Below are 16603 nucleotides of genomic sequence, written 5' to 3' on the forward strand. Positions count from 1 at the left end.
CTACACATGGGCATCACCAGATGGTCAATACCAAAATCAGATTGATTATATTCTTTGCAGCCAAAACTGCAGAAGCTCTATACAGTCAGCAAAAATAAGACCGGGAGCTAACTGTAGCTCAGATCATGAACTCCTGATTGCCAAATTCAGACTGAAATTGAAGAAAGTAGGGAAAACCACTAGACCATTCAGGTATGACCTAGATGAAATCCCTTATGATTATACAGTGAAAGTGACATATAGATTCAAGGGATTAGATCTGATAGAGTGCCTGAAGAACTGTGGATGGAGGTTCGTGACATTATACAGGAGTCAGTGATCAAGACCATCCCCAAGAAAAAGAAATACAGAAAGGCAAAATGGTTGCCTGAACAGGCCTTACAAATAGCTGTGAAAAGAAAAGAAGTGAAAGGCAAAGGAGAAAAGAAAAGATATACCCATTTGAATGCAGAGTTCCAAAGAATAGCAAGGAGAGATAAGAAAGACTTCCTAGGTATCAGTGCAAAGAAATAGAGGAAAATAATAGTATGGGAAAGACTGTAGTTCTTTTCAAGAAAATTAGAGATACCAAGGGAACATTTCATGCAAAAATGGGCACAATAAAGCACAGAAATGGTATGGACCTAACAGAAGCAGAAGATATTAAGAAGAGGTGGCAAGAATACACAGAAGAACTGTACAAAAAAAGATCTTCATGACCCAGATAATCACGATGGTGTGATCACTTAACCTAGAGCCAGACATCCTGAATGCAAAGTCAAGTGGGTCTTAGGAAGCATCACTATGAACAAAACTAGTGGACGTGATGGAATTCCAGTTGAGCTATTTCAAATCCTAAAAGATGATGCTGTGAAAGTGCTGCATTCAATATGACAGCAAATTTGGAAAACTCAGCAATGGCCACAGGACTGGAAAAGGTCAGTTTTCATTCTAATCCCAAAGAAAGGCAATGCCAAAGAATATTCAAAACACAATTGCACTCATCTCACACACTGGCAAAGTAATGATCAAAATTCTCCAAGCCAGGCTTCAACAGTACGTGTACTGTTAACTTCCAGATGTTCAAGTTGGATTTAGAAAAGGCAAAGGAACCAAAGATCAAATTGCCAACATCTGTTGGATCACTGAAATAGCAAGAGAGTTCCAGAAAAGCATCTACTTTTGCTTTATTGACTATGCCAAAGCCTTTGACTGTGTGGATTTGACTGCTTTATTTGACTATGCCAAAGCCTTTGACTGTGTGGATCACAATAAACTGTGAAAAATTCTGAAAGAGATGGGAATACCAGGCCACCTGACCTGCCTCCTGAGAAGTCTGTATGCAGGTCAAGAAGCAACAGTTAGAACTGGGCATGGAACAACAGACTGGTCCCAAATCGGCAAAGGAGTATATCAAAGCTGTATATTGTCACCCTGCTTATTTAACTTATATGCAGAGTACATCATGAGAAATGCTGGACTGGAGGAAGCACAAGCTGGAATCAAGATTGCTGGGAGAAATATCAATAACCTCAGATATGCAGATAACACCACTCTTATGGCAGAAAATGAAGAGGAACTAAAGAGCCTCTTTTTTATGTTTAATTTTTTAATATAAATTTGTTTATTTTAATTGGAGGCTAATTACAATATTATAGTGGTTTTTTCATACATTGACATGAATCTGCCACGTGTGTACCTGTGTTCCCCATCCTGAACACCTCTCCTACCTCCCTCCCCATCCCATCCCTCTGGGTCATCCCAGTGCACCACCTCTGAGCACCCTGTCTCATGCCTCGAACCCGGACTGGCAATCCATTTCTCATATGATAATATACATGTTTCAATGGCATTCTCCCATATCATCCCACCCTCGCCCTCTCCCACAGAGTCCAAAAGACTGTTCTATACATCTGTGTCTCTAAAGAGCCTCTTGATGAAAGTGAAAGAGGAGAGTGAAAAAGCTGTCTTAAAACTCAACATTAAAAAAACAAAGATCATGGCATCCGGCCCCATCACTTCATGGCAAATAGATGGGGAAACAATGGAAACAGTGAGAGATTTTATATTTTGGGGCTCCAAAATCACTGCAGTTGGTGACTGCAGCCACAAAATTTAAAGAGCTTGCTCCTTGGAAGAAAAGTTCTGACCAACCTTGGCAGCATATTAAAAAGCAGAGACATTACTTTGCCAACAAAGGTCCATCTATTCAAAGCATTGGTTTTTCCAATAGTCATATATGGATGTGAGTTGGACTATAAAGAAATCTGAGCACCGAAGAATTGATGCTTTTGAACTGTGGTATTGGAGAAGGCTCTTGAGAGTCCCTTGGACAGCAAGGAGATCCAACCAGTCCATCCTAAAGGAAATCAGTCCTGAATATTCGTTGGAAAGACTGATGCTGAAGCTGAAACTCCAATATTTTGGCCACCTGATGGGAAGAACTGACTCATTTGAAAAGACCCTTATGCTTGGAATGATTGAAGGTGGGAGGATAAGGGGATGACAGAGGATGAGATGGTTGGATGGCATCACCAACTCAATGGACATTGAGTAGGGTAGACTCTGGGAGTTTGTGTTGAACAGGGAAGCCTGGTATGCTGCAGTCCATGGGGTCGCAAAGAGTCGGACATGACAGAGCGGCTGAACTGAACTAATGTTTTTATATATTATTTAATACCTGGAGTAACCACTAAGAAGTCTGTGAGAGTGAAAATGAAAGTCGCTCAGTCATGTCCAACTCTATCATCCATGGAATTCTCCAGGCCAGCATACTGGACTGTGTAGGCTTTCCCTTCTCCCTGGGATCTTCCCAACCCAAGGATTCAAACCAGGTCTCCCACAAGGCAGGTGAATTCTTTACCAGCTGAGCTACAATAGAAGTATGTACAAGGAGATACGGTAAAAACAGTATAGATAAATCAAAATTAAGTTCTTTTGTTTTAGAAGGCAGAAGAAGAAAATAGAACAACAGAGGAACAAAAAAAAAACAATAAGTAAAAATGGCACACTTATTCCTAACATCAATAATTACATTAACTGTAAATAGCCTAAATATACCCATTAAAAGACTGAGATTGACAGAGTAGATTTAAAAGTGACCCACATATATGCTGTCTCCATGATATTCACTTCATATGTAATAATATAGGTAGACTAGAATAAAAATAATGGAAAATATACCATGTAGAATTAATTATAAAAAATTAGAAGTGGCCATATTAATATCTAATAAAGTAGACCAGAATAACAAGAAAAGCATAGATAGTAAAATTATATTAAGAATGAGAAAGGGGGTACAGAAACAAATGGAAAAGGCTTTAAAAATTATAAAAGAATATCAAGTACAATTTTATAAATCTAGAAAAAATTGACAAATTTTCTGAATAAGTAAATAATATAAGAATAAGCTTAATAAGAAATATGCATAAAATTATGTAAAAAAATTATAAAGCTAGTGAAAAGCATAAAAGAAGATTTTAATTACTAGTGAGACATACCATGTTGCTAGATGAAAATAGTTAATATTGAAAAGATATCTATTCTTTTTTTAGAAGATGTCAATTCTTATTAAATTAATCCACAACATTGTAAAACAATTATCTTCCAATTAAAATTTTTTTCTAACAGCACCCCAAAGATTAATTAATTAATCTATCAGTTCAGTGAATTCCAAATTAAAATAAAGAGACAAATTTTTATGAACAAGTTAAATCTATATTGCATATGGAAGAGAAAGTATATGAGAATAACTAGATCTTTAAAAAACTAAAAATAATGAGAGAAAATAGATCCATTTGCATTACAGTAGTGATAAAGATAGCAATCCAAATAGAGGCAAAAATATAAATAAATACATTTGAGAAAATCATTCAGTTAGCCTTGTACCTTACATTTTATCCAAAATTAAGTTCTTATTAGATTAAAAAGCTAAGCAACAAGAAAAAACTATAAAAGTATTAGAAGAAAGTATGGTAGAATGTTTTTGAGATTTTGGACTGAAGAAGGCTATACTTTGCAAGACGCAAAAAGGAAAAACTGACAAATTTTAAAACATGAAAATCTAAATCTTTTTTTCCTAAACATTTTATACAAAACCGAAGTGTGGTTGAGGCCGAAAGACAAATAATAAAGTAGGTGAAGTATTTACCATTTATATGATGGAGAAAAGGGTAATAACCACAAAGCATAAACAGCCCTTGAACATCAACTGAGGAAAAGAAAAGATTATTTAAAACATAGGAAAAGAGCTTCCCAACCCAAGCCCAGAAGAATGGCTCCTACAAAGAAGGGTGGTGAGAAGAAGGGCCGATCCACCATCAAAAGGTGGTGACCAGAGAAAACACTATCAGCATTCACTAGCACATTCATGGAGTGTATTTCAAGAAGCATGCCCCTCAAACACTCAAAGAAACCTGGAAATTTGCCATGAAGGAGATGGGAACTCCAGATGTAGGCATTGACACCAGGCTCAACAAAGCTGTCTTGACCAGAGGAATAAGGAATGTCTAATACCATATCCATGTGCAGTTGTCCAGAAAATGCAATGAAGATAAAGATTCACCAAATAACTTCTATGCAAGGGTTACCTATGTACCTGTCACCACTTTCAAAAATCTACAGTTTATATGGATGATTGTCTAACCATTGATTGTCAAATAATGTTTTCAAGAGGAGAGGGTGAAGATATCAGAAGAGTAAGACATGGTGATCATCTTCCTCCCCACCAATACATCAACAATATATCTACATCTGGAACACCTATAGAACACCTGCTGAAGCCTGGTGGAAGACCTCAGACTTCCCAAAGGGCAAGCTAGACTCCACATAAAGTAACAGGAAAAAGGCAATAGGAAAATAAAGAGACAAAGAAAATTGGACGGCTCCTGCACCTCAGGGAGGGAGCTGTGAAGGAGGAAAATTTTGTACACTCAGAAACCCCTTCATGGGCAGGGTCAGGGGGAGCTTCAGAACCTCAGAGGAGAGCACAAAAACAAGTTCGTGGAAGACAAAACAGAGAATTTGACCCAGAGATCAGTGCTGGCCAACACTTCCCAGACAAAAAGTTGTTTGCATGCCCACTGCAGCAATTGGGGGCTGGGTGCTGAGGCTCAGGGTTCAGGGGTCAGACCCCAGGGAGAGAACTGAGGTTGACTGCCATGAAGATACTCTGAGGTGGCTAGTATGACACAGCTGAATGAGTCCAGTGAAAAGCCTGGGTCTGCCAGAGATGCAAGACTTGATCGTTGTTGCAGGGAACAGAACCTCTAATTCCACAGAACCTCTAACTCCACAAGCTCCCACACTGCAGGACCCTGCCTTCATGAGTGCCATAGGTGGGATGAGCCAGCTGCAATCTGAGACGTCAGAAGTGGACCACGCCTACAGACCTGCCACCACCATGGCTGGCATTAGTGCCAGAGGTGAGGGGCAAGACAGGGCTGGGGTCTGTGACCCCAGAGGTAGGCATGATGTCTGCCGCATCAGCTGCCAAGCTAAGAACAGGCACAAGTCACTACCCACAACTTCCTGGGAGCCTATGCAGCTTAGCTTTTCCTAGGGACCCACAGCCTGGGGCCAGTTGTGCTGGGGGAGCACATGACCTGCCTCAGAATGTAGCAACATCCAGCCAATCTCTACCACCACAGGCACTCCCTGTTCATCCCAATTGTGGTTGCCATACCCCTCCCTCTCCCCAGCCTGACTGAGCAAGTGAGCTTTAATAAACAAGGGCCTTTGCCCTTTCTTGTCTGGGTAGGAAAGACTCTGGGGGGTAGCCTACAAGCAAAGGCAGGGCCAAAACCAAAGCAGAGCACCAGGGACTATGTGACCAAAGAAGAGGAAGGAATTCATTCTTGCAGCAGCAGGTGCAGTGGATTAAATCTCTGCCATTAACTTGAGACTGTGGGCTCTTGCGGACTTTGGAAGCAAGAACAAGCTAGAATAAGGCCAGATCTAAGTAGGACCTAACCCCACAGTGACCACTGCAGGTCAAGAGACCTTCCTAGAAATATTGGAGGATTTCCTGAGTAGGCAGATAGACTGGATCACATTGGGTGGTAAGGACAACTGACATCACAGAATAATGTTCTTACTATCTCTCTCTCTCTACTTTATGTATACATATATTTTTTCATTAGTTCTATCATTGTTCGTTTTCATTAATCCTTTACTTTTTATTTTTTACTTATTTTTTCCTTTTTTAATGTTTTATTTTTTAATTCATTTTATTTTATTTTTTTCTTATTTCTACATCTTTTCATTATATTGTGTTTTTTCCATGTTTTTGGTTTTGCATTTTTGCTACTCTAGTTTTTAGTCTTTGTTTTCATTTATGGATTCATTTATTGGTTTGATTGCTCTCTTCTTTTCTGGCTCCTCTCTTTACTCTTTTGTTTGTTTTCTTTTTGTGAGTGTGAGTTTGTGAGTTTCTTTGTGTGTTCCTGTCTGATTAATGTTGCTTTTACCATTTGTGTTGGGATTTTGTCTATCTGTTCTTTCTTGTTTGTAGGTTGGTTTTATTTTTTCTGCTATTTCTTTCTTTCTTTATCCTTTCTGTGTTCTGTGGCTTGTGAAGTCTTCCTGCTCCAGCAAGGGATCAGGCCTGAATTTCTGAGGTAGGAGACCCAAGTCCAGGACGTTGGGCCACCAGAGAACTCCTAACCCCATGGAATACTAATCAGTGAAAGCTCTCCCAAAGGCCTGCATCACAACACTAAGATCTGGCCCCACCCAAAGGCCAGCAAGCTCCAGCACCAGACATTCCACACCAAACAACTAGCAAAACAACACAACTCTATCCATTAGCAGACAGGCTGCCCAAAGTCATACCAAGTTCCATAACACATCTCTGGGCACAAAACTGCCCTTTACAGGGACAACATCAAGCTCTACCCACCAGAACACAGGAACCAGTGCCCCCCCCTCCAAGAAACCTTCACAAAGCACTGGTCCAAACACACACAATGGGAGCAGGCTCCACAAGTAAGAGGAACTGTGATCTTTCAGCCTACGTAAAGGAGACCTCAAACACAGAAAATTAAACACAATGAAAAGACAGAGAAACATGCAGCAGATCAAGGAATACCAAATCAAACAAATGAAGAGAAAATAGGCAGTCTACCTGAAAAAGAATTCATAGTAATGATAGTACAGATGACTCAAAACTTCAGAAATAAAATGGAAGCACAGATAAATAGAGTGGAGGCATGAATTGAGAAGATACAAGAAACATTTAGCAAAAGCATAGAAGAAATAAAGAACAGAGAATCAACCATTAACAACATAATAACTGAAATAAAAAATACACTAGAGGGAACCAATAGCAGAATAACTGAAGCAGAAGAAGAAGTGAGATGGAATATAGAATCGTGGAAATAACTGAAATAGAGCAGAATACAGAAAGAAGAATGAAAAGAAATGGGGACAGTCTCAGAAATCTCTTGGACATTAAGCACACCAACATCCAAATTATAGGGGTCCCAGAAGAAGAAGAGAAAAAGAAGGGATATGAGAAAATATTTGAGGAGATTATAGTTGGAACTTCCCTAGCATGAGAAAGGACATAGCCACCCAAATCCAGGAAACTCAGAGAGTCCCATATAGGATAAACCCAAAAAGAATCATACCAAGACACATATTAACCAAACTAATAAAATCAAACACAAAGAAAATATATAAAGGAGCAACAGAAAAGCAACAAGTAACATACAAGGGGATCCCCATAAGGTTAACAATCTTTCAGCAGAAACTCTGCAGGCCAGAGGGAGTGGCAGTATATACTTAAAATGATGAAAGGAAAAAACCTACAACCAAGATTATCCTACCCAGCAAGGATCTCATTCATATTTGATGAAGAAATGAAAAACTTAACAAATAAGCAAAAGTTAAAAGAATTGACCACCACTAAACCAGCTCTACAACAAATACTAAAGGAACTTCTCTAGACAGGAAACACAAGAGAAAGAAAAGACCTACAAAATCAAACCCAAAACAATTAAGAAAATGCTAATAGGATCATACATATCAATAATTACCTTAAATTTAAATAGATTAAATGCTCCAACAAAAGACACAGGTTGGCTGAATGGATACAAAAGCAAGACCCCTAGGTATGCTGTCTAAAAGAGACCCACTTCAGACCCCAAGGGCATGTACAGACTGAAAGTGAGGGGTTGGAAAAAGATATTCCATGCAAATGGAAATCAAAGCAACAGTAGCATTACTCATATCAGATTAAGTAGACTTTAAAATAAAGACCATTACAAGAGATGAGGAAAGATAAGGCATAATGATCAAGGGATCAATCCAAGAATAAGATACAACAATTACAAATATATATGAATCCAGCATAGGAACACCCCAGCAAATGCTAACAACTATAAAAGGGGAAATCAACAGTAACACAATAATAGTGGGGGACTTTAACACCTCACTCACACCAATGGACATATCATCAAGACAAAATTAATAAGGAAATGCAAGCTTTAAATGACACATTGAACAAGATAGAACTAGTTGATATCTATGGACATTCCATCCCAAAATGGCAGAATATACATTTTTCTCAAGTGCATTTGAAACAGTCTGCAGGATAGATCACATCTTGGGTCACAAATAAAGCCTTGGTAAATTTAAGAAAATTGTATCAAGCATTTTTTCTCACCACAACGTTATAAGATTAGATATCAATTACAAGGGGGAAAATGTAAAAATACAAACACATGAAGGCTAAGCAATATGCTTCTAAATAGCCAAGAAGTCAATGAAGAAACCAAAAAGGAAATCAAAAAATGCCTAGAAATAAAAGACAACAAAAATATGACAACTTAAAACCTGTGGGATGCAGTAAAAGCAGTGCTAAAAGGTAAGTTTATAGCAATACAAGCCTACCTCATAAAAACAAAGTAACATCAAATAATCTACCCTTACACCTAAAGTAGTTAGGAAAAGAACAAAAAAAAAAACCCAAAATTAGTAGAAGAAAAGAAATCATAAAGATCAGAGCAGAAATAAATGAAAAAGAAATGAAAGAAGCAATAGCAAAGACCAATGAAACTAAAAGCTGGTTCTTTGAGAAGATAAACAAAATTTACAAGCTATTAGCCTGACTCATCAAGAAAAATGGGAAGAAAACTCAAATCAATAAAATTATAAATGAAAAAAGAGAAGCTACAACAGACAACACAGAAATACAAAGGATCATAAGAGACTACTCTGAGCAACTATATGCAAACAAAATGGGCAACCTGGAAGAAATGGACAAATTTCTTAGAGAAGTACAGCCTTTGAAGACTGAACCAGGAAGAAGTAGAAAATATGAACAGGCCAATCACAAGCACTGAAATTGAAACTGAGATCAAAATCTTCAACAAATAAAAGCCTAGAGCCAGATGTCTTCACAGGAAAATTCTACCAGAAGTTCAGAGAAGAGCTAACACCTATCCTGCTCACACTGTTCCAAAAACCTGCACAGGGAGGGAAACTCCCAAACTCATTCTACAAGGCCACCCTCATGCTAATACCAAAACCAGACAAAGATTCCACAGAAAAGGAAAATTATAAGCCAATGTCACTAATGAACATAGATGCAAAAATCCTCAGTATAGTTCTACAAACAGAATCCAAGAACACATGAAAAGAATCATACACCATGATCAAGTGGGATTTATCCCAGGGATGCAAGGATTGTTCCATATATGCAAATCAGTCAATGTGACATACCATGTTAACAAAGTGAAAAATAAAAACCATATGATCATCTTGGTGCAGAGAATGCTTTCAACAAAGTACAACACCCATTTATGATTAAAATTAAAAAAAAACTCTCTAGAAAATTGGCACAGAAGGAACATACCTCAGCATGATAAAGGCTGTATATGACAAATACACAGCAAGCACTATTCTCAGTGGCCAAAAAATGAAAGAAGCATTTCCTCTATAATCAGGAACAAACAAGGGTACCCACTCTTACCACTATTATTCAACATGGTTTTGGAAGTCATAGCCATGGCAATCAGAGAAGAAAAAGAGATAAAATGAATCCAGATTGGAGAAGAGGTAAAACCCTCACTGTTTGCAGATGCACTGTTTGTATACATAGAAAACCCTAAAAACACCACCAAAAAACTACTAGAGCTAATCAATGAATTTAGTAGTCACAGGATATAAAATTAATACACAGAAAGTCCTTGCATTCCTATGCACTAACAATGAAAACTGGGAAAGAGAAATTAAGGAAACAATTCAATTCACCACTGCAACAAAAAGAATAAAATACCTACCAATAAACCTACCTAAGCAGACAAAAGACCTGTATGCAGCACACTATAAGATACTGATGAGAAAAATTAAAGATGACACAAACAGATGGAAAGATATATCATGTTCTTGGATTGGAAGAATCAATATTGTCAAAATGACTATACTTACCAAAGCAACCCACAGATTCAATGCAATCCCTATAAAATTACCATGGCATTTTTCACAGAACTAGAACAAAAAAAATTTCACAGTTTGTATGGAAACACAAAGGACCCTGAAGAGCCTAAGCAATCTTGAGAAAGAAAAATGGAGCTGGAGGAATCAACATTCCTGACTTCAGACTATAGTACAAAGCTATACTCATCAAGACAATATGTATGTACTTGCACAAAAACAGAACCAGTGGAACAAGCTAGACAGCCCAGAGATAAACCCAAACACCTATGGACACACCATATCTTTGACAAAGGAGGCAAGAATATACAATGGAGAAGAGACAGTCTCTTTAATTATTGGTACTGGGAAAACTGGACATCGACAGGTAAAAGAATAAAATTAGAACACTTCCTAACACCATACACAAAAATAAACTCAAAATGGATTAAAGTCTTAAATGTAAGGCCAGAAACTATAAAGCTCTCAGAGGAAAACATAGGTAGTACATCCTTTTACATAAATCACAGCAAGATTCTCTCTGAACCACCTCCTAGATTAATGCAAATAAAAATGAACAAATGGAACCTAATTAAACTTAAAAGCTTTTGCACAGAAAAGGAGACTACAAACAAGATGAAAGGGTAACTCTCAGAATGGGAGAAAATAACTGGAAATGAAGCAACTACAAAGAGTTAATCTTTAAAATATATAAACAGCACATACAGCTCAATATCAGAAAAACAGTCAAAAAATGAGCAGAGGACCTAAACAGACATTTCTCTGAAGAAGACATACAGATGGCTAACAAACACATGAAAAGATGCTCAACATTGCTCGTTATTAGAGAAATGCAAATCAAAACTACAATGAGCTATCACCTCACACCAGTCAGAATGGCCATCATCAAAAAATATACAAACAATAGATGCTAGAGAGGATGTGGAGAAAAGGGAACCCTGGAATGTAAACTGATATAGTCGTTATGGCAAACAATATAGAGATTCGTTTTTTAAAGTAGAAATAAATCTACCATATGACCTAGCAATCCCACTACTGGGCATATACCCTGAGAAAACCACAATTCTAAAAGGTGCATGTACCCACCCCAATGTTCATTGCAGCACTATTTACAATAGCCAAGACATGGAAGCAACCTAGATGTCCATCAATAGATGAATGGATAAAGAAGTTGTGATACATTTATACTACGGAATATTACTCAGCCATAGAAAGGAACAAATTTGAGTCAGTTATAGTGAAGTGGATGAACCTTGAGCCTCTTATACAGAGTGAAGTAAGTCAGAAAGAGAAAAACAAGTATCATATTATCACCTATATATGGAATATAGAAAAATAGTACTGAGGAACCTAGTAGAGAATGGACATGTGGACATAGTGGGAGAAGGTGAAGGTGGGACGAATTGAGAAAGTAGCATTGACACATACACACTACCATGTGTAAAACAGATAGGGAACACATGTACACCCATGGAGGATTCAAGTCAATGTATGGCAAAACCAATACAATATTGTAAAGTAAAATAATAAATAAATTAATTTTAAAAAAACAGATAGCAAGTGGGAAGTTGCTATATAACACAGGGAGCCCAGCTTGGCACTCTGTGATGACCTAGAGTGGTGGGATGAGGGGAGGGGAGGCAGGCTCAGAAGGAAGGGATATATATATATATATATATATATATATATATATATATATATATGTATGTATATATAATTATGACTGATTCATATTGTTGTATGGCAGAAACCAACACAGAATTGTAAAGCAATTTTCCACAAATTAAAAAATAAGTTTTTTTAAGTTTCCAAATAGCAAAAAGAACATGCACAGCTATTCATAAAAGAAATACAAATAGCCAGTATATATATGAAAACATGCTCAATCTTACTAGTAATAAAATTGAAACAATGTTATTTTAATATATCAGATAAGCAAGAATTAAAAAGATTATCAATGCCATTATTGTTATAGATGTGGGGAAACAATCACTTTATATACTGATGGTGGCAATATTGGCACAACTTTTTTATTGTGTAACTTGGCAATCTATAAAAGTTTTTGTGTTTCCTTTGCTCTAACACTTCTACTTGTAAGAGTTTATCCTAAGGAAATAATAGAAAGATTGCATCACAGTGTTGCTTATAATACAACAGTCTAAGTGTCTCTTATGGAATCATTTTTTAGCTTTTACAAAGAATAAGTTAGAAAAGTTGGATCACAAAAGAATATGTGTAGTATAATCCTCTTCACATAAAATAAGATAACTGTTAGCCTTCTAAATATTTTTAATGCCTACACACATACACACACATAAACCAAGGCTCATTGGATGAGATAATACATAAAATGTTCAGCGCAGTACTTGGCACATAACATTCAACAAATTGTTGCTGTTATTCTTGTCAGCATTCAGTAGTCATTCCATGCTCTGCAATCAGGCAATGTGCTAAGTACTTATAATAAATAAGATACTATCCTTTTTAAGGAACTCTCATCTCTTGGTTATCATCCTTTACCATTTCCCATTCTGCAGCTTTATTGGCTTTCACATGAATTGTTGAAATAGAGAATGGTCAATGAGGATTGTCTCATTTGTACCATTACCACCAGAAAGTTGGTCTGAAATAATTGAAGGATTTCCTTTACTTCAAAGTTAAAACCACAAAGATTGTTTTAAAATTCTCTTTAAGATGAAGATGGAACCAGCTTGAATTCAAGTATCCTGGCAGCACTCCGAAAAATGCAGGATGGATATTTTGGTGGGGCAAGGTATGTGACCTCTATGCACTCTTCAGTGAAATGTAATGGAGTTTGGATGCTGGGTATAGTAATGGTAAACTGGTGATGCCTTTCTTTGTGTCTTTTAACAACATATACCCATCCTATTCCGATGACCTGGTATTTGATACATTGAATCAAGGAATTTAATATTACTGAGAAGAGTTGGAATTTTTCCTCACCCTGTTCCTTGCCCATACCCCATTAATTCAGCAGGTCAGGAAACTTACTCTGGAAGGAAGGAATGGAAGGAAGGAGGGAGAAAAGAAGGTTGTTGGACTATTCAATTCTGACTGTTTTTCTTTTTTTTTTCCTAAGTTTTTATTTTGAATAATTTTAAGTAGACACAGATGTGCAAGAATCTTATTGAATACTATATACCCTCTCTCGACTCACCTGTTATTAACATCTGTCCCATTTGTGTGTTGTCTCTCTCCCTTCCTTCCTCCGCTCCCTCCCTTACTCCCTTGTTCCTTATCCTCCCTGTCTCACACATACATATGTGCACACACACACTTTTTTTGCTAAAGTGTGTGAGAATTAGAGATATCATGACTCTTCAACCCTAAATACTTGTTTCTGTCTTCTAAGAAAGAGGGCATTCTCATAAATGACTACAATATAATCAGCACACTCAGAAATTTTAATATTGACATGAATCTATTATAGAGTTCAATATTCACATATACACCATGGAATGTTACTCAGCCGTTAAAAAGAATTCATTTGAACCAGTCCTAATGAGATGGATGAAGCTGGAGCCCCTTATACAGAGTGAAGTAAGCCAGAAAGATAAAGAACATTACAGCATACTATCACATATATATGGAATTTAGAAAGATGGTAACGATAACCCTATATGCAAAACAGAAAAAGAGACACAGAAATACAGAACAGACTTTTGAACTCTGTGGGAGAATGTGAGGGTGGGATATTTCAAAAGAACAGCATGTATACTATCTATGGTGAAACAGATCACCAGCCCAGGTGGGATGCATGAGACAAGTGCTCCAGCCTGGTGCACTGGGAGGACTCGGGGGAATCGGGTGGAGAGGGAGGTGGGAGCGGGGATCGGGATGGGGAATACGTGTAAATCCATGGCTGATTCATATCAATGTATGACAAAACCCACTGAAATATTGTGAAGTGATTGGCCTCCAACTAATAAAAAAAAAAAAAAGATTAAAAAAAAAAAACAAAAACAAAAACAGTAGTAATCCCCCAACAAAACATTTCAGGTATCTTTTTTTCCCCGCTAAACTGTGTTGTTTTAAAAAGAATTTCCTCTGATTTTCTGTGTTTTATTTACCCTCTTTTCAGGATTCAGACAGGTAAATTGTCAGAGTTTTTGACAACATCTTGTTGCACGCATTTGAGCTTCATGGACCCTGGACCTGAGGGTAAACTGTACAGTGAAGATTATGATGACTATGATAATGAGCTGGAATCTGGTGACTGGATTAATGGCTATGGTTTATCCAGTAATGGTAAGGAGGCTTCATAAAGTCGCTGGCTTTGCTGGACAAGAACACAAAGTATTATTGAGCATCCTCCTTAATATTTCTCACTGCCAGCAGTCTCACTCCTGGTTAATACACCTGGATTCCTACTATTGTTTGGCTTCACTTTTCATACTTCTACTTACGTTTGGTTTCTGGTCTAATATCCCTGTGGTGATTGTGGAGTATAGAGTTGGACTATCCCTTATTAAGGTTAGGAGAGACTTCTCTCCCAGGTACATAAAATGACTGGTGCTTTAAGAATAGAAAGAAACAATGGTGAGTGAGAGATATTTAATCAAGTATATAGTGGAAAAACTAGACATATACATACTGCTTTTTGACATTAAAAAGCACAAAAATATGAAATTCCATTAGGGTTATATAGAATATTACAGGGACACATCAGAAACTCTGGGAAGGTCTCTATAGTTTGAAAAAATTGATTTTGTATGCCTATTGCTTTCATATTACAAACTAGACAAATAAAGCAGAATAAAATCTAATTGGCTTTTAGGCATACAAAGATGATATAGTGAGGTAACATCATGAGGGAATAAATTTTAAATGCCTGAAAAACACTTTAAGTATTAAAATGCTGACCTAGGCAGGGCTAGCATTACATTATTTGAATCCCAAAGAGAGAAAGGGCTGATGGGAATGAATTATTGTTTTAATTATGTAAAACATGGCCTGCCTACTTTCTTTGTCTGGGTATTTGCCTGTTAACCTGTATGTTAAGGCAGCCAATTTCTTTATCTTAATAGTGGTATGTTGGAAAGAAGAAAAAAATAAATAAATTAGCTTTCCTCAGTGAGCTAGCAAGCATAATCTTATATACAATAAACCAGCACACTAGCAGTCAGAAGGACTGTTTTCTCACTTGGGTTCAGCATATACTCACCAAAGTACCATTTAATTCACTGCTTTCATAAGATCTAAAATAGTATGAATTTCTTTGTTTGAAGAGTACACTAAATACAAGGTTATTTCATGTTATCAGCAATATCCAAAGTCATGATATCTATCTTGGCATAAGCTGAGATGTTTTGAAAACCAAATATTTTGAAAATCATTATTTTGATCATATACTGGTATTGTTTGCTATTCCATAGGTAGTTGTAATTTACATCTGTAACACTCATTCTCTCAGATTACTTTCTTAAATATATCTCTTTAATGATATGTTTTATTAAGTTTGATATTATGCAATCTTAGTCACTTTCTTCTGTCTGGGTTTACTCATTGGTGGCCTCACAGTGGACATGTCTATTGCTTGCCATCCCTATCATATTCTTTATAATCCTCCATTCAAGTGTATAGATTGTAATCAAGGTTATAATATTTGTCATTAAGATGTCACTGAGTGTGAGGTCCACTCTTGCAGCTTTGCTAGTTCCCATTAGTCACTTCAGAGAACAGAAATACAACTGGAGAAATCTCCAAAGATGACCAAAATCCAGATGATGCATGACTGATACAGCAAACTTCATTATTGATCCAAACACTGGGCTTTTCCAACTTTAAATGTTCATGTAAAATCCGAAATGTTAAACATCCACAGAATATGGGGTTTTTTTGTTTCTATTATCCATAATCAGAGATAATGTTACAGAAGGTGTAGGGGAGAGGGAGAACCCCAGAGAATAAGGACCATATTTGTCTTCTTCACCACTGAAACCTCAGCACCTAGTACACCACCTGGTCCATTGTGGACAATAAATATTTGATTAATAAATGAAGGCAGTGACTAAAAAGACCAACATGTGTTCAGTAGTTCTTTTGGTACCAGTGCCACATGGAGATTGGTGGGGTTTTTCCGTTTTTTTAGCCATAGTAGCTGCCATTTGTGGAATCTGTTTTCAGCTAAGCTCCATGTTTAGTGGAAGATTTTTGCCCTTCTTCA

The 16603-nt window shown here is 37.0% G+C and overlaps 1 protein-coding gene and 1 pseudogene across 6 annotated transcripts in view; both read left to right on the forward strand.

Moving 5' to 3' along the window:
* PHKA1 (phosphorylase kinase regulatory subunit alpha 1) overlaps positions 1 to 16603 on the forward strand; it is a 171405-nt gene that overhangs the window by 105792 nt on the left and 49010 nt on the right. For all 6 annotated transcript variants that reach the window (XM_061136102.1, XM_061136103.1, XM_061136104.1 and 3 more), the window contains 2 exons: positions 13111 to 13189; positions 14519 to 14685. In XM_061136102.1, coding sequence (XP_060992085.1) covers positions 13111 to 13189; positions 14519 to 14685 — 246 coding nt within the window. The remainder of the gene's footprint in view (positions 1 to 13110; positions 13190 to 14518; positions 14686 to 16603) is intronic.
* LOC133052113 (large ribosomal subunit protein eL31-like) lies at positions 4092 to 4623 on the forward strand (annotated as a pseudogene).

Source organism: Dama dama, chromosome X (genome assembly GCF_033118175.1).
Source record: "Dama dama isolate Ldn47 chromosome X, ASM3311817v1, whole genome shotgun sequence".
Classification (NCBI taxonomy): Eukaryota; Metazoa; Chordata; class Mammalia; order Artiodactyla; family Cervidae; genus Dama; species Dama dama.